At 37.9% G+C, this 23795-nt stretch overlaps 3 protein-coding genes and 1 long non-coding RNA gene across 4 annotated transcripts; 1 reads left to right on the top strand and 3 right to left on the bottom strand.

Moving 5' to 3' along the window:
- LOC126605151 (uncharacterized) lies at positions 1–908 on the bottom strand. The gene is made up of 2 exons (XR_007616851.1): positions 533–908; positions 1–249 (listed from the first exon to the last, which is right to left on the bottom strand). It is a non-coding gene; the product is annotated as an uncharacterized LOC126605151 (long non-coding RNA).
- A 9057-nt stretch (positions 909–9965) lies between these two features.
- Positions 9966–11155, top strand: LOC126605824 (protein DMP3-like). The gene has a single exon (XM_050273272.1). The coding sequence runs from the start codon at positions 10177–10179 to the stop codon at positions 10840–10842; it is 666 nt and encodes a 221-aa protein (XP_050129229.1). The 5' UTR covers positions 9966–10176; the 3' UTR covers positions 10843–11155.
- Positions 11156–13541: 2386 nt separating this feature from the next.
- LOC126605825 (membrane-associated 30 kDa protein, chloroplastic-like) lies at positions 13542–14178 on the bottom strand. The gene has a single exon (XM_050273273.1). It carries the CDS (start codon positions 14148–14150, stop codon positions 13557–13559), a length of 594 nt encoding a protein of 197 aa, XP_050129230.1. The 5' UTR covers positions 14151–14178; the 3' UTR covers positions 13542–13556.
- Positions 14179–19084: 4906 nt separating this feature from the next.
- LOC126605822 (uncharacterized) lies at positions 19085–22884 on the bottom strand. Its single transcript, XM_050273271.1, has 6 exons — positions 22739–22884; positions 22245–22646; positions 21684–21780; positions 20974–21094; positions 20302–20359; positions 19085–19332 (listed from the first exon to the last, which is right to left on the bottom strand). Exons 2-6 carry the CDS (start codon positions 22637–22639, stop codon positions 19173–19175), a joined length of 831 nt encoding a protein of 276 aa, XP_050129228.1. The 5' UTR covers positions 22640–22646; positions 22739–22884; the 3' UTR covers positions 19085–19172.
- Positions 22885–23795: the final 911 nt, after the last annotated feature.

Raw genomic sequence — 23795 nt, 5'->3', positions numbered from 1 at the left:
ATCCTTAATAAGAAACAATTCCATCCCTTTCAGGTTTTATACATATATAATTGTTCCAACTACAAACATGTGCAACAGGTTTGATAATGTTAAACAAATGGAGACCTTAATAGATATTTCATACATAGGACAATTACCATATATGCCTTTTAAACATTTATACCCAAGATGTCCAATTGTTTCATATGTTAAAATAGGCATCTGTAAAGTTGAGAGAGCATTGGTTTGTCCAGGGCATATAATCTAATACTGCATAAAAGTAGTAAGAGACAAAATATATGTTAACAACCTACTCGAGTCCACTACTATATAAAGCTATATCAAAGATCAGAAGCAATATTTAGTATAAACAGTCATATACCTTCACTCTTATCACATGTGCAATCGAACTGATCTCCAATTAAAGTCTAAAAGTCGTGCATCTTTGCGGATATACATATGTATATAAACCACCAGAAGATGACCTGATGAGTTCTACAAACGTAATATAAAGTAGCTATGGAAAAACTAAAGAAAATATGAGAATCTTTACTGATAATTAGCATGCCATAGGTTTGGCAAATGAAATCGCGCTTTTGCCCGATGGTTTGGATCAACCTCAATCCCTTTCTTCTAATCTGATTGCAGACAAGGAGGCATGAAGCAGATTTCCTATCTCTATTACTCAGAAAAAGGAACGGAGGTGCTCTGCTATAACTTGTTCCTTCACAAGGAGGAGGATTCCCCTCTCTGTTCAGCTTTCCTACTTTTTCCTCCTTTTCTCATTTTTTCCCTTTTCTCGATGGTTCTCCCCACTTCCTCTCTTTTTAAATTTATTATTATTTTATTCTATCAATAATATTTTATATTTAGTGATATTATCTTTTCCCTCTACTATGAATAAAATGATTGATACTTGTTTTGTAAAATCTTTCTAGTTCCAAGTTCCAATTTTCATTACGCATGTACTCAGTCGTTTGTAATAACGAGATACATAATGAATAGTGAAATTTTGAGGATGGGATTTCACATCTGGGCCTACCCCGGCGCTATGGCCTTGGCTGCTGGCTCCTGTCACTCGGCTCGTGGCCTGAAGCCACCCCATTGGCTGCTATTGCAGCCACACCCGTGCCCAATGCTTATGGCACTCAACCCAAATTTTGAGCTATGGTATTTTCAACCCAATGCTATTATTTTAGCATTATTTTTGCTTCTACGATCGACCCCGTTTGGTGACACGCCTCGATCCAAGAATCAAGGCGTGCTGGCCGTCACGTGAGCATGACGTAACCAAAAGTGCGATGCGAAAGCAAAAGATATGAGAAATACGAAGGAATAAAAACCAACTACTAGCAGTAATATCCAACTAGCATGCTAGAGTGAGTTTAAGTGTGAAACACACATATTCAGAGCCTAAGAACTAGGTGCAGTCAAGTAGGAACATAACTAGATTACAACACCCGCAGGTGAGTCCTACATTTATGTAGTCTGTCAGTACACTGTGGGGATCCTCGTGGGCCACCAACGCTGCTAACTAGAACCTGGAGGGGCGCAAAACAAAATTGAGTGGGTCAGTAAAACCAAAGTTTTTCCAAAACATTTCATTTAAAACATTTCTAACCCCTCGCCGTAAAACCTGTATACTTTCCCAGAAAATAACATAATAGCATAATATTTGATCAAATCTCTCAAAACATTAATCTTTACCAAAATCCAGCAAGTATGCCATGCAATAATGTCAATGACAGAATATGGATGCATCAATATAATAGGCGATATAAGGAAACAACCGGAGACCCTGCAGTTGGTCCTGTACGGTTAATTCTATAGCTCAATATCCAATCCAGCCGGAGTCACCACGATGACCTGTACGGTGCTACTCTGCACATAAGTCGGAACTACCTGAAGTAGTCTGTACGACAAGAATGGTGAAATAATACGCTCTAGTGCTTCTCTCATCAATCATCTGCGCGCATAATCTAAGGTCACCTACCAGTCGGAACCACCTCTAGTGATCTGTACAACTAGCATGTCAGAACCCTCTCATGGTATGTACGACATGCACCTACTTGGATCCAAGGTGAGCATGCAGTGCAGTGAATACTATAAGCACTAACACCAGGGGTGCAGGTTATGAGCTCTCAACACAATTCACATCATCAATAATTCACATGAATAACATAAAACTCACATGTGCATCCACAACACTAATTCACACATATATATGCATCAAATATCAATTCATATAATTCACAATATGCATGCATGGCATTTTAAAACATACTTTCATTTAAACTCAATTTCTGGGAAAAATATCAATAGTATATAGGTATAAACAGAAATACTGCCCACTCACTGGTAAGTCGATGGGTCATAACCCCCATGACGTCCCTGGATGCGCTCGTCCTTGAGATAGGTGTCACCTATATGCGAAACAACTATTAAAACGTTAATTAAAGCACATAACCGACAATTCGTAATAACTTCTCATACGATGCTCAAATTGGGTATATGAATATACCACATTGACCTACTTGACGTCACGGACGTCGATAAATTTTTAGAAATTTTTTCTGAGGCTGCACGAGCCCCCATGTGCCTGGACAGACACGGGTCCACGCACCCCCCACGTGCGTCTCTTACCTCGGGCTCGCCGGACTGGTTTTTCCGGTGGCCAGAAAACTGGAGATTTTTCAATCTCCTTATTCTCCGTCATTTCTCAACCATTTTCTTCGTATTTTATATCAAAATGAAGCCCTAAGCATGTAGTTTCACGTTACACTACTTTAAGGCTCTAAAAACTATGAAATCTCATCGGAGAAATTCCAAGAAACCGGCCAATTTCGAACTCAATGATCCCGACGTCCAAATCCTTCAAACGAAACACTCCGAGCTTCCTTAGGACCTCACTAAGCTCACTATAAGCTTAGAATTCCCTGAAAATCAACATATCATGAATGCATGAACAGTGACATAAAAATGGGGTTCGGGTTTCACGTGATTTCGAAGGTTTCTCGTTCTAAAACTAGTACCAAACGACTGAGGAGGTCGAAATGAGGAAGAACCTTACCTTTTTGGCGTCGATCCGTGAAAGTTCGAGGGTATTTGGTCTCGTCCGTACGGTTTCGAGAAGGAGAGAGTGACTGAAACAGAGAGGAGAGGGAGAGAACACGGGGGAGAGAGAGAGAAAGGGTTGACCGTGTCTATGTGTGTGGTCCATCTCAATCCATCACCATCCATTTCTTTTTCTAACTCCCTAACCACATAAATTACAAACCAATTTTAATCCAACTTAAATTATTTTCCAAAAGCTTATGAAATATGTGTATTTAGTCCAAATAATATATCACACACACACACATACCTTCATACCCATCAAGGGTAATTCCGTCATTTTACGTCCCCGATATAAAGAATCCCGGGACGGGCTGTGACATTTGGTCTCAATCTATTGAATTAATTAAAAGTGACTTGTAGTCCATTAATCTTGTTGATGCACAAAACCGGAAGGGTTTGGAACAACGTAAATCTGATAGTGAATCTGCAAAAAAGTAAAGAACACAAGATGTATCGTGGTTCACCCCAATGTTTGGGCTACGTCCACACTGATGTTGATATTGTTTCACTCTGAATGGTGAATATACAAGAAGGCTAGATGCAATGTGCTCTCTGGCCTATTTTCTGTGTGTCTTCTTCCCATGGCCTAAAACTTGACCTCCCCTTAATGAGGAGAGTGAGAAGTCCTTTTATAGAATAAGGGCTCCTCACTTATTATATATTTATCCCTTCATTTATTACATGATTACCTTTGAGTCCCCCGAGTATTTATACGAGGTCTAAATACGGAGGCCCTAAGTATGGTACAAACAAATCTGATAATTAATCCAAAATTATTGACATGAAGATCACTTTTGGACATTAACGATTCAATAATTTATTTTTATACTTTGAACCGTTGACATACTTTCATAGTAATGAAGCTCTCACACTTGAGTTCCCGAAGAAACTCAAATTTACTACACTTAAATCAGCATATTGCATTATGTGTTCTTGCATGAACCTCTCTTTTATGAACTAAACGTTCATAAACTAAATTGAATCTGTAGTTTCAAATTTAGTGCCTTTGAAACCTAAAGTTTTCATAAAACAATACACTCATGAAAACCCGATGTTTTTCATGAAAGCCATGTCTTAGAACTCTAATATTCTAACTTTGATGCTTATGGATGATTCATTCCCATAGCACCAATCACAATCTTGTTCCCTCCAATTTGATGGATTGTCGAACCATCACAAGTTCGATTTCCCTTATTTGGATGTTTTTAATATAAACCACTTTATGTGGGATACAAGACATTGCCTGAAGCACAACATGATTATGTCTATGAATGAGTACAGTTATGAAGTTTATAAATCCGATCGAATTTTGACTGAAGAATACTTTTCTCATCCTTCCATGTTTCTAACTCGCTCTTGAAACAACAATGTAGAAAGCAGAAGTTTACCAAATTCTCGGATCTGATTATTACCACAAATGTGAGAGAAAGGCATGGACCCGGTTCTGCTGGAGTCTACCGAATAGCTTAACCCAGTTCGGTCAAAGCCTACCTAACGGTGATGCCCTACTTCGACATGGATGCATTAAAGGGCATGCTCGAAGCGTGTGGTAGAATCATGACTTGCCAAGGTGTGGCATCATGCTCGAAGCGTGATTAGGTAGGAATGTGGGGAAGTTAGGTTTCTGGATAAATGTGATACTACACACGTTAACTTTACACCTAAATCACATCTCTAACAACGACTGTAGGTCTATCCAACCTAATTAAGAGCATTGGCACGCTCATCGTTGTATGAATGTACTACATCACCATTTAAGGGACCTTAAATTCTTCTTGTCGTTGAGTTTTTAAGGATATTCGAGAGGACAATGATCATGAATGAAACCACCGAAGCAAAAGAGTGAAATATCTTTGTACCACTTCTAAAAATGAGCTTGAAGCTTTGATTTGGGGCTAATGGGTTGTCTCATAACTAGGGTACATGCCACAAGTGGCTGGCTTAGAGCCGGGTGATTCGAGTAGTTTACTTGTCTTGGCACGACCATTTGGAACACTTAGGTCAACCAACGATGCTACGACGCATCTCCTTACCCGAAGTAAGATTCTTATGCCTACAAGAACACTTGCCAAAGCCTGGTCGTTTGGGAAATTTGATTTTTATATCATCCCTAGTAAAGATACTAAACGACTCTCTTTTCACAGTGGATTTAAGGGAATATATGTGGACTAATCTAACCAAAATGTGTACCATAAAAATACTTATGGTTTTGATTGATGAATCGATAAACTGGTCACATGTTTGTCCACACACATTGCTACTAAACCTCCTGGCCGATTAGGGGTTCACCACCCTACTTATCCCATAAAGTTCGGGAGACTGGATAATGCCAGAGAGTTTATGTCGACGATTTTCGATAAAGTATTGCATGTATTTTGGATTTATAATTGAACATCAAATTCTCATGTTCACCCCAAATAGCCTTACCTAGCGATCATAAAGGGCAATGTAAATGATCGCTCAAATTTTGGTAAACGTACCAAGTTTTCGGTTTCTGCCTAGGGCTATGCAATCTTGTACGCAGTTATGTTGGTCCGCCTTGAGGCCCATTACCACCCAACCTGTCACATCCCTACCCAGGCCCCCACCATAAATCAGGCTCGACTCTACCGTAGCACAATATTGTCTGCTTTGGGCCCCGACCACGCTCTCATGATTTTGTTTCTAGGAACTCACACGAGAACTTCCTAGTGGGTCACCCATCCTAGGATTGCTCTCGAGCGAACTTGCTTAACTTCGGAGTTCCTACAGAACCCAAAACCAATGAGCTCTCAAAAGGCTTCGTGTTAGGTAGAGATGAGAATATGCATATAAAGCTTACATGATCCACTCCCCTGACGATGTGGGATGTTACAATCCACCCCTTCAGGGGCCCGACGTCCTCGTCGGCATACTTCCAGCCAAGGATTGGCTATGAGACCAAATTGTCACATCCCGGCCCAGGTCCACACCACATCATGGGCTCGACTCCACCATAGCACGATATTGTCCGCTTTGGGTCCTGACCACACCCTCACGATTTTGTTTATGGGAACTCACACGAGAACTTCCCAATAGATCACCTATCATGAGATTGCTCTCAAGCGAACTCGCTTAACTTCAGAGTTCCTACGGAACCCAAAGCCAGTGAGCTCCTAAAAGGCATCGTGCTAGGTAGAGATGAGAACATACATATAAGGCATACATATAAGGCTTACATGATCCACTCCCCTGGGCGATGTGGGATGTTACACAACCTATTTGACGTTACAGTTGGTTATTGGATATGAACCTAATGATTTTCGTATTTACGCATTTGGGTGTGCATTCCATGTACCAAGTTGCGCTGCCGTAATGTACAAATATGGGTCTTCAAAGAAGGATGTGAATCTTTGTCGATTATGATTCTCCTTCACACTAGCTATCTTAGAGCCCTTGCATGTGATCTCTTTACCGTTCATTTATAGGTTGTCACTTTAATGAGACAGTTTTCCCACAGTTAAGGGGAGATAAGAACGTCAACGTTATTGGAGAACGACTCGAATTTGCATGGACATTGCCCACTTTGTCTCATCTCGATCCCCGTACCGCACAAGTGTGATAAGCAAGTGCGATGAATTCTAGCTTTCAGAATGTTGCTGCAAACATGCCTGTAATGATAGACGTACTTAACAGATGTCGAGTCAACATCCCTAGAGGGTGTGCTGCCTCTGTTAGACGGTTTAGATACCCCTGTTGGATGGTCCAGTACACCAGCGGATAGCCAATCAATCTGTCTTGGCCTGGAACATGACATATCACTCGGTTTGTAGGATTTACTTCCCTAGAAGAGGAAAACATGGCACAACAATGAATCTATACTTTATCATTGTCTCAAATCATTTCCATCTCATGAGATTAATCTGGATTACTCCCGAGACTTGAAGTTCTTGGTCCAGTATACTAGTTTGGATGAGACAATGGAATTGAAATGAGATTACCATCGATGATATTTTCACTTATATGGTAGCTACTGACATAAATGAAAAGCGATGATATCGAACCATGTTTTATTGATTAAGTGACAACGTATAACTGATTGGACAACTGAAATTACAATCCAGGTCAAATTCCTTACTAAAGTGTGTTTTGGACCTATCATTCCTACACTGCCTAAGGTAACCCTGTTGTGTTGCAAGTGGGAAATGAAGCGTTATGAGATGAATGAAATAGTGTGAAATGATGCATGCCTTACGGCATAAAGTTTCTCTCAAACGTCATGTGATTGATAGCAGCATTATGAAATGTGGTTAGTGTTTCTCCATGGGGATATAGATACAAAGATTTATATGTAAGTTCCTGAAGAATTACATGTACTGATTCAAATAGTTCCAAACCACGGAACACTCTCTTAACTCGTTTTGAAGCATTCACTTATGGATTGAAAAATCCGACGGAAGTGGTATACCTGTCTAAGTGATTATTTGACCAATCAGGGATATAAATTATGCCATTGCGTGTTAAACTATGAAGTCTTATTTCGAATTGCTAGAGTTACAGTTTATGTTGTTGACATAAATCTCACTAAGACTCCGGAAGAGCTTGAAAAAACTACCTTGCACTTGAAGATGAAATTTGAGATGAAAGATCTTAGGAAAACTAGTTTATGCCTTGACCTAAAGTTGAAGCATTGTTCTAACGGTATTTTCGTCTACCAGTCGAACTACACCCTGAAGGTGTCACCTTTGAGTATACCTTTGATCGTCCATACGTTATATGCAAATGAGACCTTTGAAGAGGTTATGGAATCTGAAATTCCATATCTGAGTTCAACATTGTGCTTCATTGTATTTAGACAGGACATCTCATTCACTGTTGATTTATTGGTAAAGATGCAGCACCGCGCCTACACGCATCCACTGAATTGGTACTAAAGACGAACCCTGAAGGTACTACGAGGGCAAATCCCAACGCATCTTGAGCGGATTCAACCCCCCTGATCCTCGAAATGATGCTTGCCTTGTTGTTATGCTGACACAATTTACTTATCAAACCTGCACAAGGCAAAATCCCTGAATGGTTCTATCTTTACTGTTAGGAATATCGCAATATCTTAGAGGTCCACAATATGACCTTAGTTGCGAAATCTTCGAATCGTTCCAAGACTCTTCTTACTTCACTACGCCACAAGTGAGACATGATTAGGAGTTCTTGTTGAGCATATTCGAAGTACTTGTTGTTTTTCACCCATCATTGAGTCCCAACAACGATCCATGAAGACCATGTCGCATGTATTAACCCGACCAAGCCATGATACATCAACGAAGTCAGCACCAAGACATATTGTGTCTACATCAGCAAAACATCAGGAGATTGAAGTCATGCAAGCCGATCCTAGACAACCTTGCCGACCTCTACACGACGTCACTGCCAAAGTCAATCTTCCAGAAATTTGTCTGAGGAATTGGTATGCCTAACTATCATATGCAATGCTTGTAGTTCTCATTTGGAAGTTCTATTAAACTTAGGGGGAGTATCCAGAAGTATACTCACTTGATTTTAATGTACTCTTTTTCCTTATGATTATGAGTATTTTTCCTACTGGACTTTTGCTACCTAACTAAATTTTAACAAGGCACCATAAAGCTCGTTTTCAACTAATCACTTTTGAATCAGACATGGTCCTCTACATCATAATTTTGCTCCGTTTCAAGAGTCAAGGTCTAAAATTGAAATTTTATTTCGATTTTATTGGTGGCGTGCATGGATAACTTTGTTTTGGTTGATCATATACAATGCACCTTTTGATTGAACATTAATCCAGTACCGTCATATAGGGGTTTTTCAAGTAACGCGGTATTCCCTATCCACTGCCAAAAGTGATGTAGAAGCCCGAAATTCAACATGGCTACTATTTTTCTCCATGTATGTCGGAATACAATAATGTAACATTCAGTTAAAAACCATCAAAGACATCTTCAAATAACCGAATTGAGTGAGGATTTATGAGTGGATATTAAAATGAGTGTTTAAACCCAGAAAACGAAAATAAAAAACAATTTAAGTATGTGAATGCCCCATAAACTACACGTTCTTATAAATTTTTGTGAAGAAACAAACTACCATACCAAATTTAATAATTAAGAGGGAGAAATATTACCGTGCAAAGGCAGGTGCTAGTACAAATCACACTATGGTAAAAAAATTTATCATTTTACGATTATTCTTCCCTATTATTTGCGTGATATTAATTTTTCTAAGATGGAAGTCTATTGTTCTCTCTAGGAAAAAAAAAATATTAATGACCTAGAAGCGAATAGACGTCAGAAGGTTCCTTGCTTACTTAGAAGCTGGAAATCATGACCTGTATTGCACAAATAAGTCGTCGAAATTTATCAACGTGATTCAAATATTTTCAAAATTTTAAATACTACTAAGCTTAGAAAATTAACACTTAAATTTTGCATCACATATTATTGTACTCAAAGTCTTGAACTCGACAATTAGAAGAAAATTTTGAGTATGCCAAGAACCCGTCTAATACACCAACTATCATAATATAAGTGATTGAAATTTCTTTTCAATTATCCAATAAATTATATTGTGATATTTTATGTACTGAACCGCGTTCCTTGCACTGAAAAATCTATCGAAAACTTGACGTATATATTACTGTGTTGTGCATATATTGATCGAAAAAAAATTATTATATTATGCATTCAGATACATAACTTTACGCATTTAAACGTGTGAGATAGCCCCTGAACATTGAAGATGTCAAAAGCTTGACCTAACAGGAAACTCCATGGATATACTACCTTCCAAGACAAGCAACAACTACGTTCTTATCATATCATATCATTTTCCATCAACCTAACTCTTACCATCTCTCTCTCTCTATATAAGTCCTATGACACTCCCCCTAATTAACCATCCCAACAATCAATATTCTAGCTATCCCTATACGCCAAGTCTCTCTCATCCAAATACACCAACAATTGATCTCAAGATCACCACAACTACAACCATATCGCTCCCTCTGCGCGGTCGTACAATTAATATATATATACATACATATATATACTTCTAAACCCTAGTGCAGCTAGGCTGTAGCTAGCAAACATGTCTCTTAGACCAAGAGCAACTTCCACCATCACCCCTGCCGCGCCACAACCAACCTCCACCTCCTCCTCCGATACAGAACCTGATGAAACCCCGAAAAGCCCCCAACCACCTAAACCCACCTTCTCCCAACGTGCCATCTCCCAAACCCTAACGAGCACAGCAAACCTAGCCAACCTCCTCCCCACAGGCACCCTCCTTGCTTTCCAACTCCTCATCCCAATCTTCACCGGCAACGGCTCTTGCGATGCCGCCACACGCCCCATGACCTTGATCCTCCTTCTCCTCCTCGCCCTCTCGTGCTTTCTCGCGTCCTTCACCGACAGCGTCAAGGCTTTGGACGGACAAGTCTACTACGGGTTGGCAACCACCAAGGGCCTGTTTGTGTTTGACTACCCGGATGCTTCGGGTGGGCTGCCGGATTTGAGCAAGTACAAGATAAGATTCATTGATTTGGTTCATGCAGTTTTGTCTGTGTTTGTGTTTGGTGCTGTGGCTTTGAGGGACAAGAATGTTTTGGGGTGCTTTTATCCCACACCAGACCATCAGACTCAGGAGGTCTTGGACATTGGTCCAGTTGGTATAGGGCTCATTTGCAGCTTGCTCTTTGTGGTCTTCCCCACCAGGAGACACGGTATTGGATTCCCTCTTACACCTGGCAAATAACTGGTTATCGAATTCTGAGAAATGTTATTTAGACACGCAAAATTGTCATTTTTGTCATACTTTTGCGTGTCTAAACAAAATTATTGAATTTGTTGTTTAATCATTTGTTCTCCTTTGACTTCCAAATGCCCTTTGGTTTTCCGTGTAGTTTAATATTCTTTGTTAATAAGTCTTAATTTATTGTAGTTAATTACCTGGAAGTGTAAGGATTAAGGAACATGTACAATTGTCCATTTTAGCAGATCAAGAATAAATTAATGACATGTGTAATTTGATTCCTTCAAGAATAGTGCGAGTGCTATTTTCTATTCAATATATGTGTGCATTTTCTAACTACTTCTATGTATAATATTCAGCAAACTTAACTCGAGTTTATAAACAGTCGTCATCTTTGAGTTGGTCAGAATATAAGTGGTCAACTTTTGAAAGTAAGTAAATTATCTCAGAGTAATGTTAAGTAGACTAATTTTTTACATAAAATTTACAAATTCTAAAATGTGTCACTAATAGAAAATAAACATATTAATCAACACATAAGTAATAATTCAATAATCAACAATCACGTCATATAATTTACAAAGTTTAATCTAAATAGTTGATCTCCCTAAAATTGTGTGTAATCTCCAATGGTTATGTATTGACAATAAGGGTGAAACTGCATGACCAAGTCACTTAAAATAAACAATATTAATTCATCAATGTCGTGAGGACAAGTTTTGGCGCAATGAAAATGTTGCTCTTTTGTGATCGAAAGGTCACGGGTCCAAATCGTGGAAACAACCTCTTTGCAAAGCAAATGTAGAGTTGCATAAGATAGATGTTCCATCTCCCGACCCTTGCAAAACAGAGAGCTTTTGGCTTGGAATCGTCCTTTTTTAATTTGTTGATGCACAAAACCAGAGGGGTCTTGGAACAACGTAAATCCGACCGTGAATCTGCAAGAAAGTAAAGAACATAAGATGTATCGTGGTTCACCCCAATGTTTGGGCTACGTCTACACTGATGTTGATTGTATTTCTCTGTATGAATGTATGGATTACAAGCGTGAGGGGGAGTCCCCCAGAGAAAGAGAGAGTTTGAGAGAGCTTCTCTGTGAGGATAAGAGCTCTGAATATGAAAGCCTCTGTTTGGGGATGTGAGGGCCTCCTGATTGTGAGGGTGATGAGTCATTTTTATAGACTAAGGGCTCATTCCCTTTTACATATATCATGGGCTCAATGTCTGAAAGCCCAAGTAACGAGGCCCAATATAATATGGTACTAACAGTAGTCCCCTAAGTCTTTAGTCAAGAAAGTCTTTTGGCTGGAGACTTGAAATTCAGTCCATGTGTGGGCCAAAATAACTAGATGTTGTCCAGAACTGATACTCAATATGAGACGGTGCTCAATGTGAAATGATGCTCAACTAGAAATAGCACATGTTGCGAGGCTGCTCGGCTTGTGGCTTATGTTGCCTTGGTTGGCTCGGCTTGTGGCGTTGAAGGTGAGGGAGTCCCTTTTATAGAATAAGGGCTCGCTCCTTAATATATAAATGATGGGCTAGAGTTGATGCTCACGGCGAGGCGGTTGCTCAGTAGGCGGCGATGCTCTTTAATAATGGTGAGGAAGTCCCTTTTATAGAATAAGGGTTCGCTCCTCAATACATAAGTAATGGGCTGGAGTTGATGCTCTCTAATGAAGGTGAGGGAATCCCTTTTATAAAATAAGGGTTCGCTCCTCAATACATGAATAATGGGTGCTCTCTAATGAAAGTGAGGGAGTCCCTTTTTATAGAATAAGGGTTTGCTCCTCAGTACATAAATAATGGGCTAAGTCCCCCAAATATTTTTCATGAAGCCTAGTTGTAGAAGCCCAATATATGGTCCATAGTGTAGTCCCCCAGTCAATAGAGTCTGTTGGCTGGAGAATTCAGATTTAATCCATGTATGGCCCGAAGTGGCGGTTGTTTGGAGGCAGTCTTTGTAGACCATGCACTGAAGCTTTGTAGGTGAAGCTTTGAAAGTGAAGTTTTGAAGCTAGAGCTTTTGTAAATGAAGCTTTGAAGCTAGAGCTCTGTAAATGAAGCTTTCGAAGCTAATTGACATGAGTGATGCTCATGGATGTTAACATGAGTGATGCTCATGAATGTTGTGAAGAGGGATGCTCATGAATGTTTATGTATGATTGACATGAGTGATGCTTACGTATGATTTTTTTGGAGTACTGGACGTATTTTTGATCACCTAGTTAGTGATAATAGCGGCAGGCTGCCGAATAATTTTGGAGTACTGGACGTACTTTTGATCATCTGGTTTGTGATAATAGCGGCAGGCTGCCGAATAATTTTGAAGTACTGGACGTACTTTTGATCACCTGGTTGGTGATAATAGAGGGCCTGGCTCTTTTGGGCATATGGGCATTCGCCCTCCACATAACATTCCAGCCCACTATTTTGGGCTTGCCGACATTTTGCCTTTTTTTTTTTTTGGCATGCTGCCTTCTTTCTTTCTTTATGATTACCTTCTAGTGGGTTTATACAGATGTCTCCAAAAGATAAGAAAAGTAAATTACATCATTAAAAAAAGACTGCTGGGACTTGGCAATAACAAGATTTCTCCCTTCACATCAACCTCAGCGGTCCAGCTGTTGGAGGAAACCTTCACGTGGAGGCAGGTTTGGTCAGCAGGCATGGTCTCTCATACTTTGATACTTTTGCATGTTCTCCGGGTGGGTTTTTCAAAATGGGAACATGCATGATGAAAGTGTAGGCATCTTCTTTGCCAGTTCATCAATTATAGGGTGGAGCAGTTGGAAATGATTTCCTTTGTTGCTTTTGCTTCCTGCTTTTTCTTTTGTTTCCCACTCCATTTCACTCATTTTAGTTGCAGTCTTCGCAGACTGAGCACGTGCTTTGAGGGTATCTGTTTTTGACCTTGCTTCTTGTATCTTACTTTCTAAAAGTTGTGTATTAGACATAAGATTATCAACAACAGCTTTTTGTTGATCAAGTTGAGATTTCAAAGTATTAGCATTATCAGCAAAAGATTTACGCCTCTTCAGAGCCTCACGTGCAAGATCCTCCTCTCCTTTTTGAAGAGCTAATTGTGTTTTGCTGTACCAGTCCTCAGAAGCTTGTTCAGCAGCTTTGTACTTATTCTCCATCCGCTTTTGAGATGCCAACACTTGTGGTGTGCCCTGACGCATCTTTGTCAAGTCATCATTCATTTCAAGAACTTTTTGCTCTAAGATTTTCATAGGATCTTCAAAGGTACTTATTAATGCATTTGCATATGACTTGACAACTCTAGCAAACCGGTCAAATAGATTCATACGAGCACCAAGAGCCTCACGTATTCCAAATTACCGAAGTCGCCAACGGCAACCATCGACGTCGAAGCTCGGGCAGAGATTTGGGAAAGCTAGAGGTCTCTGGGACTTGGCGCCATTGTAAGGTACCAAGCCGACAGAAAGAAAGACGTGAAGGTAAGATAAGTGGGTTGAGAAACATATGGTTTTTTTAAGCTTAAGACCTCCGCCGAGTCCACTGATCTGTTGGGACTTGAGAGTTGACGAACAAAGTGAAGCACCCGACATCTTTCCTTTCCCCGAATCTCTATCTCTGTGGCTTCAACGGTCAGCTGGTGGCGCAGTGCTGCAGAGATGATTGAAAGATCCATGGCTTCAACGATCAGCTAGTGGCGCAGTTGACGAACAAAGTCCGAGTCGCTGAGTTGTTTGGCGGGTGATGATACCTTTTTTGGATTGGCCCAAAGAAGAGAGGTCTCTGGATCTGAACGAAGGCCACTAGCGGGCTGGAGAACGCTTTGTTGAGAGAGAAGAGTCTCGAATCGAGAGGATCCAATGTAGACATTATTACCATACGCTCGTGTGATTGTGTCTCTCTCTCTTTACATAAATATATGTATATATTTTAGGGAAGTCCCTCTTTTCTTTGTTTCTCTCGGATAGCTTGTTAGAGGTAGGATGAGACAAAGATTATGGTGAGGAAAGAATCCACAAACATTCTCTCAGACCTCTATGGCCGACGAACAACGTCGATAATCGCGACGGAGAGACGTAGGAAGGAGAGAGAGAGTGAGATGAGAGAAATGGAGAGGTTGTGGGTTTTCTGGGAAAGCTTTGGATTCTTGGGTTTTTTGCAGATCCACGATGGAGGTTGTGGTGAGGAGACGAAAAAAATGACAGAGAACCGACATAGCTTTTCGTGTCGATTCCCACAGACGGTGCCAAATGTTGATGCACAAAACTGGATGGGTCTTGGAACAATGTAAATCCGACCGTGAATCTGCAAGAAAGTAAATAACACAAGATGTATTGTGGTTCACCCCAATGTTTGGGCTACGTCCACACTGATGTTTATTGTATTTCTCTGTATGAATGTATGGATTACAAGCGTGAGGGGGAGTCCCCCAGAGAGAGAGTTTGAGAGAGCTTCTCTGTGAGAATGAGAGCTCTGAATATGAGAGCCTCTGTTTGGGGATGTGAGAGCCTCCTGATTGTGAGGGTGAGGAGTCCCTTTTATAGACTAAGGGCTCCTCCCCTTTTACATAGATCATGGGCTCAATGTCTGGAAGCCCAAGTAACGAGGCCTAATATAATATGGTACTAACATAATTCATCAATGTGGTATGTATCATTCTCTTCCTCTCTTTCTTTGAATTTCAAAAATGTGCCTACTTATAGAAAGAAAATCAAATTATATGGTCGACATGCTGTTAGTGATGAAATAACGATCTATACAAAGTGACGAGCTTGAAAATTTGATGATGAATGTTTATTAATTTTTCTTAATTATACTAATGTTTACTAATTTTCTTAATTATACTTCCTTCACTCTAATTTTAGCTCTAAGTATTCTACGAAGTTAATTTCTAGCCTAGTATTGATGTACGATAGCACTTTGATCAGCTTCATATCCAGTTTGATATATAAAGTCAAGTATACTTTGAAAAGAAAACTATTCATAATGTGTAGACAAACTAATAAATTGAATCATGGATCAAGGCTAGTTGTTTATGCAAAGCATCGTTGCTAGAGTTTGCACTTATATAAATATTCTTTTGTGTTGTGTTGCTTGGCCTATTTGTTCGGTTTGTTTCGGAGTTTTTGTGGAGCAAATGTGCAACCTAAGGAGAAGTCTTTACTTGCATACAGGTACATACCAGGCTACCATCATCTATTTGTGGATTTAGAGAACCACAAAGACGAGCAATATAAGTTTGCTTTGTTTTTCAAAGTTCTGCCGGTCTTCAATTGTAGATCATAGTTTTGGACTAGGAATGAAACGTCGAAACTTTCATAAAAAAAAATTTATGCAACACTAATCCATCATTTACATGCTGGACGCACGCAGGTCGGGAAACAAAATTCTTCCTTAGGTTGGTTTTGGCCACTTCTTGCTCATTTCACCTCGCGGATGGTTGCATTATCGACAGCAATGTCTGAACAAAGAAAGTTGAGGTTGATCATAAAACTAATTGGCAATATGTCAAGTAGCTTAATCTCTTATAAGTCCTTGCAAGGTTTCTTTTTTCACCAACATGATACTCTTTAACCTTCACATTTTCACACGCCCTCTCACGTGTGACAATTATCAAGTCAAACAAGTGGACAACATATATTGGGTGACATGGAACACGTGCGGTTGTTAAGCTTCACATGTGAGCCAACTTGCTCTGTTACCATCAAGGTCTAAAATATCGATATTATCCCAATATTTCCATCGAAATTTCCGTGTTTTTGGAATACCGATATTTCCGATATCATCGATATTTTAGACCTTGATAGGAACTCTATGTAGTATTAAGTCACTCATGTATCTTACCATGCAATGTATAAAGTGTAAAATATTGTATTAATTCATTATATATAAATGATTATGGTGTGTTTAATATTCTTTCATTAATTACTACATATTTTCTACACTCACAATGTTTGCCAGCTCGCTATATAATCAACTTAAATCAGTTAAATCCATCATGTAACGCCCCGCTCTCGAAATATTTGTATATTTCGGAAAAAATAATTATGGTAGGCCCAACCTAAAAACATAGCTAATTTATTTTCTTCTCTTGGATCAATTTCCATCTTATATACTAATTCTCAAATATTTAAACACATTTATTTTATGGCTGCATCTAATGTCCTCGTTAGACTGCCTACGTACCCTCAACAGGGATCAAGCCTTCCGTAGTTCAAAACTTCAAAATTTAAACCAAATCCGAAAATATTCCTTTAATTCAGCATATAAATCGTAATAATATTCAAAACCACAGCAATCTTGATCTTGAAGACATAAGTTGAATGACGAAATTTTCATAAAGGGCAATAGTCGACTTCCTGGCCGTGCACCGCCACACCCGCCGCCACGGTTGGCGGTCGGCCGCCCCGACTCGCCGGAAACTCAACTATTTCTAAAAATTACCAAAAATTACAGGAATGAAGATCTCAATACGTAGAGTAACTTTCATACCTGTGACCAAGGGCAATTTAGCTTGGAAACTCTCCAATTTGCCTCGAATCCGCCGGGAACCCTAGAAATGGGTGTTCTTGATTCGACTCCATAGCAGCTCCGACGCCCCAAAACTTGTTTGGGCTTTATTCTTGGGTTCTTAAGGAACATATGGGTGGTGGAAATTGAGAGAGTTTGCTTCAGATTTGATGGATCGCACCAATGAACTCGCACACCCCCCCCCGGGTGGGGTTTTGCACATTTTCAGAGCCAATTTCTATTTAATTTGTGATAGAATCAGTCAAGGGGAGGTCATGGAACCTTTTTAAGATGGTTTGGTAGTATAATTTGTCGGAAAAACCGACGAAAAGCCACCAGATGAGGTGGAGGAAACCGGGTCGGGTTGTTGACATAGAACCAGGTCGAAGGATCCGGTGTACTTCCTTCCCCTCCTTTCCCCTCCTTTCTCTCTTCTCTCATTGGTTACTCTTTCTCTCCCCTTTTTCTGATTGGCCCTGCTCTCCCTCCTTTCCCTCCTTTATCTTCCATCTCCACCACCTAACCTTTCTTACTTTTAATCTGGGCCACATACGTGGCCTTCCAGATTTAGCTCCAAATCTCTTGAGCATTCTAGAAATGATAAATTTACCATTTTATCCCCGACTTTAAACATTAATAACTTCTTCGTTCTAACTCCATTTTATGAACGGTTTGCGCCTACGCATTCGTGAGGTCGAGCTCTATTCAAAAATATAAATTTTGACCTTGAAAGGTCTACGTATTTTAAATAATTAAGGTCCAAACTTTAAACCTCGTAACTAGTTTAATTTAAAACTAAACTTACACAAATTATTATAAATTCTTGAAAAAATCATATAAAAGCTCAATAATACAAATACGTTGATTAATATAATTTCCGGAAACAAAACTATAAAAGTTCTCGATTAAATTCTTCATAATCATAAATCGATTTCCTCCACATATGCATAATTATGAATATATAATTCATATATTTAAATTTTCAGGGTATTACACATCATGCAATGCATTTCCTTCCAATTTTTTTGTGATAAACTAATAGATAATTGACTAAATAAACATCCTGCAAAGTTTCAATAAAATTTTTCAAGTTTTTCTTACAATTTCCGTGGTTTTTATTCAATTTTTATCGATATCGATAATATCTCGATATTTCCATCTAAATTTTCGTGTTTTTGGAATACCGATATTTCCGATATCATCGATATTTTAGAACTTGATTACCATGAAGAAAGATGAGGTTCCACCATAGAACCAATTGACAATATATGAAATAGCCCAACCTTTTATAAGCTCTTGCAAAATTTCTCCTTTAACTAACGTGTGACTCTTTAATTAACCTAATTGTCGGCTGTGATTATGAATATAATGGGCAGCAGTTTGCGTTTCTCTTGGAGATGTGTAGATCAATTTGGATTCCTCTTATTTAGGTATTTGCAGAAGTCATTACGTACAAGAAGTTAAAAAATGAAAGGAAAAAACACCAAACTGCCATATAAGTTATAACTAAAGCATGCAGAAATCATTGCGTGTAACATTTAATGCCATGTAGTATGAAATCCTCAAGTACTAATGTATTTCATAATAAAATGAAGCCCTTCACCTTTATTAGACATAATAAAAAATGACAGTTGACTTTATATATAGTCACTTAATGAAATAATGTCATTTAGTACTACAATATAGTGATATATATGTATTCTTCTTCACTTATAAGTGAGAGATTTTAAGTTCAAATCTTGTAAACGATAAGTTCGTAACCAATTATTCTTACCCATCCCTTAATGTAAACATATCATTACATATATAGCACCCTAAGGTTTATAGACCATAAGTTCTCCTTAACAACCTTGGTTAAATAATTTAGGATAAAAATACCCTAAACGTGAAGGGAAAGGTGAAAGAGAAATTTCATGATTTTCATTTGACTGGTTGTTTATGAATGCCTCATTGTCCTCTTGTTTTCCAGGATGAAGGGCATAAGGATATTTGTTGATGATCCTGCAAAAGCACAATACATGTAAATACAAAAGTAAATTGATTAGGTATTAATTATTTTTATGGGTAAAAAAAGACTATTAACCTCTAAAAGACAAACAACATTTTTCACCCAAGATTTGGTTGTCATTCTTAAAATGGGCTATGAGGTTTGAATTTTTTTTCATATTGGAGACCATGTCGTTTTCACATAAATAACCCCAATATAACCTTTAGGTTTGATTGATCATTTGGTTAACTGTTAAATGTTGACATGTTAGGTTTTGTCTACTTCCAAATCACACAAAGCCCTCATAGTTTATCAAATGATCAAATATACAAAAGTATTAAACCAGTGCAATCTGAGAAAATTGAAATGTATCAAGCCAATGATCCTTAAATGATGGGTGTATATTATGTTTACTTTTGTCCTCAATTTGTACCAATATGAGGAAAATTCTACAAATTAATTAACTCTATAATTTTTCTTTTGATACCCCTAGAAAGCCAATTTAATTTTTTTATTTAACCGAAAAAAAAAAAAAACCAAGGCTTTCTTGCTCCTCCAAGTTGACGCCAGCATGAGCTTTGGACTCCTTTCGGTTCGGATATAGCCTACTCTCTCTTTTCTCTTCTTTCTAATCTAGAACACGGTTCGGTATATCATATGTCATAATATAAATAAATGAACACTAAAAAAAAATTTATTTATACTTATATTATAACACATAATATATTAAGTTGTGTACCGATAACTTTGAAAAATTTCTCGATCTTGATGAAGAGTTGGGGTCACAAGTGAGTGGGGAAGAAAAGGAGGGGAAAAGGGGAAGATGTGTTACAAGTTTGAACGTGGACACAATTTGTTAATTGTAGAAAGTTAAGGAGAATTAAATTTATTAACATGTGTCAATTAAGGATAGAAGTCACATAGATACTACACACAAAATACGTAAACTCATGAAGTATAAGAGATGAGAGAATACTCTTTACCTGCCACGACGCTTTTCAAGAAAACATTGCAGGGAATGTCTCCTTGCCATTGGAACCCCTGAAATAATTCAAGTGTAATAAACTAGTTTGTAAAATCTATGGAGAAGATGCACCCACAGGTTTTCATATTTGCAATATATACCAAAAAATTACAGGCAGCCCCATCTATAAATTAGCCCTTTTCTTTTTCCCGATAATAACTAGTGCGCTTAGTAAGGAAAGCAATTTTCACACGTTATTTTTAACTTTTCAAATACCAAATTTATCATCATTTTATTGTTTTACTTCATAAAGCTTAGGAGTACTTGATTAAACCTATGGCTTTTGTTCTCATAATGGCACAAATCATGTTTTTGAGCTTTGATTTTGTTTCTGAATCACATGTCAAAATAAATCCTAAAACTTTCAAACCCAAAAACCCTTGAAAAGCTTGAGCAAGAAACGAATTAGAGAATGAAAGGCAGAAAAATAAGGGAACTTAATTGAAAATTTTTGCCAAAAAAAACTTCCGTCACATGAGAAAATTTAATAAAAATTTAATTATCTATAGGGGGATATTTGAAATTTACAAAGTTTGAAAGCCAAATTACATATATGTTTAGAGGGAAAATTGAAACACGACTTAAAGCCATACTACAACCATTTGCAACTTTGTAATGAAAGAAAACAAACCTGCTCTTAGTTTAGAAACTGATAATTGCGGTCTAAGAGGTGGTGGTGCCTTCTTTAACCTTTCTCTAATAAGAGGTTTGGACGATGAGTTTTCACTAGCAAGACACAGAATCTCTTTTGCCTACAATAGGTACGTACATTGTGAATATTATGAAATTGAAATGTATGAAGTGCTTGCGCATATATATAAAACACATTTTGTATAAAACACATTTTGTCTACATGGATTGAGTATTAGAGTGATTTTAATTCTTGATTTACCGCATTAACTAATCACTGAGTATATGGATATTATTCCAATTCTTAACAACTCTTGTGCATATTATCATGCTTTTAGTAAATTTGACATGCGCAAAATGTATAAAATGGACATCATGTTTAAAGAGCGGCTCTTGGTGATAGTGGTTGTTGCTAAGCCGGCAGTGGCGGTGGTTGCAAGAGTGTAGGTGGTGACATGATGGTAGTTTATTAATCAATTTCTTATTTTTCCTCTTCCACATCTGTCGCTTTCTCCCTCTCCAGTATGTTCCTCATTAACTTTCATCATATGCATCATATGCGTAATGCCCTAGTTTAATAATCAATTACTATTCTCATTCAAAGTATGCAGGCCTATGCTTACTATGAAATATTTGAGAATTTGGAAAGAAAAAAAGAAAGATTAATTGAGGACACGAAACTAATATGGCAGTCAGAACTTGTATACTCACCTTATCAGCAGGAATATCATCATAGACATGGACAATCCCATTGTAAAATATTGTAAGTTGTTCTGTTGTAGAAGTCTTGTTGGATTGATCACCACATCTTTATACATATACATACACAACAAAGCACGAGGATTAATTTCACATTTACAATCACCGTTCAGTTGTATAATTTAGCAGACAACAAAAAATAAAGAGTAAACATTTTGGTACTCGCTATATGGCTTGTTAGGAAGCACTTTTAAAATGATTGAAAAATACTTTTAGAGAAAAAGTTTTTTATTTTTAACAGCACTTAGAGTGTTTCTTGTATGTGCTTATTCTAGGAAGCTTTTTCCAAAATTCACTTACATTTTAATTAAAGATTTGGTTCCGGAAACATTTTCAGCAAAAATACTTTTCATTTCAAAAACACTTTCAAACGAGTCCATATATACTTAATATAACATAATTTAATGTACAAATTAAATGCACGAGTGCTTCAAAAGCTAAACCGAGAGTGTCAAAATCGCAACTCCAAGATAATACTCGTAGATAACGGTGACTATGTAGAGGAGAACATACCGCAACCCCGGAAGAAGCTTTCGCTCTAGCAAAGACAGCCGGTCTCCTCGAAAATCATTACTACCAAGAAGCATAGGTGGTACTGAAGGGCGGGGTGATGAATGCCTTTTGACAATTTCTGATTCAGATTCAGCTTCCGTGTTGGATTTACCAGTGCTATTACTATGACTTCTTGTAAAAAGATATTTTCTGAACAACCAAGACATATCATTCGATGGTTTTAAGCTGCTGTTTTCTTGCTGGCCGTCATTTGGGGTACTTGCACCTTTTTCACCATCAAAACCAGCAGCATTGGAAATTATTGCACGATTTTTCTTCTTCTGATCTTCGAAGAATTCTTGGATATCTGATGAGTTATTGTTTTCTGTCTTCATGAAGTAGTCCTTTGTTATCATTGGAGTGCTGCGGAAGCATGCAGTGAAACTGTAATACCTATATATGGCATTGAACTTTAACTTGTATAAAGGTTGAAAATTACGAGGTAGTGTGTGTACCTGATCGAGCAAGTTTATGCTGGTTTCTCAATGTGCATATATATAACCTAGCTCAGACGATGGTGGAGATCTGTGAATATGTGGGTGTGTGTGTATAGAGAGAGAGAGAGAGAGAGAGAGAGAGAGAGAGAGAGAGAGAGAGGCTGATTGGGTGTTGATTGGGAGTAACGCCTGGGGAGTTTTGTTGGTAATTTACAAATGAAGCAGGTTAGGGTTTTCGATGCACACGAAATCAAATTGGAGTTGCTGCCAAAATTAAGTGCATGGCCTTTCCATGCTACCAGACAGCTGCCACCGACACCAAAGTGATTATATTTTCATTGGTTTTTAGCGAAGTCCTTAAATAAAGTTGAAGTTTCGTTAACCTTAAAAATAACTGAGAGCATAGGAGGTGTAACTAATTCTTTATAAATACATGTAAGTTCTTTTATTTTTTGGAGTTTTAATGAAAAGGGTTTCTCAAAATTTTTAATTAATTAAAAATCATATACTAACTTTATTTAATAAAAATCAATTAAACTTTAATAAAAAGGGTTCAAATTTTAATGAAAATGACAAATGTTTTACATAAAGAAAAAAGTCAACAAATAAAATAGCTTAAACTTTAATAAAAGGGGCTTAACTTTTAATGAAAATGACAAAAGTTTTACATAAAAAAAATCAACAAATACTAACAGGCAGGACCACACATCACATCACACACATACACAACACTCTCCCTTCTTCCTTCAACCTCTTTCTCTCTCTCCCCTCTCCAATTATTCCCATCAATTTTTCTCTCTTCTTTCACCTCACCTATTCACATCAACTTTTTCTCTTTTTTTTTTCACCTCTCCTCTCCCCACTCCTCTCTCCTTTCACCTCACTCCATAAACAATTTATTTATTTATTTTATTTCTTTATTTGTTTATTTGACTATATATTCTTTCAATTTTTTTTAGAACAAACTAAGTAATAATATTACAATATCAAAAATAAAGAAAATTTTCATTATTTGGTTGTATGAAGACTAATACTGGCATTTTTCTTAAATAGGACATTGACTACTTTTTAAACC

This window comes from Malus sylvestris, chromosome 15 (assembly GCF_916048215.2).
Source record: "Malus sylvestris chromosome 15, drMalSylv7.2, whole genome shotgun sequence".
Classification (NCBI taxonomy): domain Eukaryota; kingdom Viridiplantae; phylum Streptophyta; class Magnoliopsida; order Rosales; family Rosaceae; genus Malus; species Malus sylvestris.
The sequence above is the reverse complement of the archived record's forward strand: the minus strand, read 5'-3'. Positions and strand labels throughout refer to the sequence as shown.

What these genes read in the sequence shown, in the direction of transcription:
- LOC126605824 (XM_050273272.1), top strand. Translation starts at nt 10,177, where the DNA reads ATGTCTCTTAGACCAAGAGCAACTTCCACCATCACCCCTGCCGCGCCA.
- LOC126605825 (XM_050273273.1), bottom strand. Translation starts at nt 14,150, where the DNA reads ATGAATCTATTTGACCGGTTTGCTAGAGTTGTCAAGTCATATGCAAAT.
- LOC126605822 (XM_050273271.1), bottom strand. Translation starts at nt 22,639, where the DNA reads ATGATAACAAAGGACTACTTCATGAAGACAGAAAACAATAACTCATCA. An exon ending in AAGCTTCTTCCGGGGTTGCG is followed by an intron (nt 21,781 to 22,244) that starts GTATGTTCTCCT and finishes ATATGTATAAAG; the next exon opens with ATGTGGTGATCAATCCAACA. An exon ending in AGTTTCTAAACTAAGAGCAG is followed by an intron (nt 20,360 to 20,973) that starts GTTTGTTTTCTT and finishes GAATTATTTCAG; the next exon opens with GGGTTCCAATGGCAAGGAGA.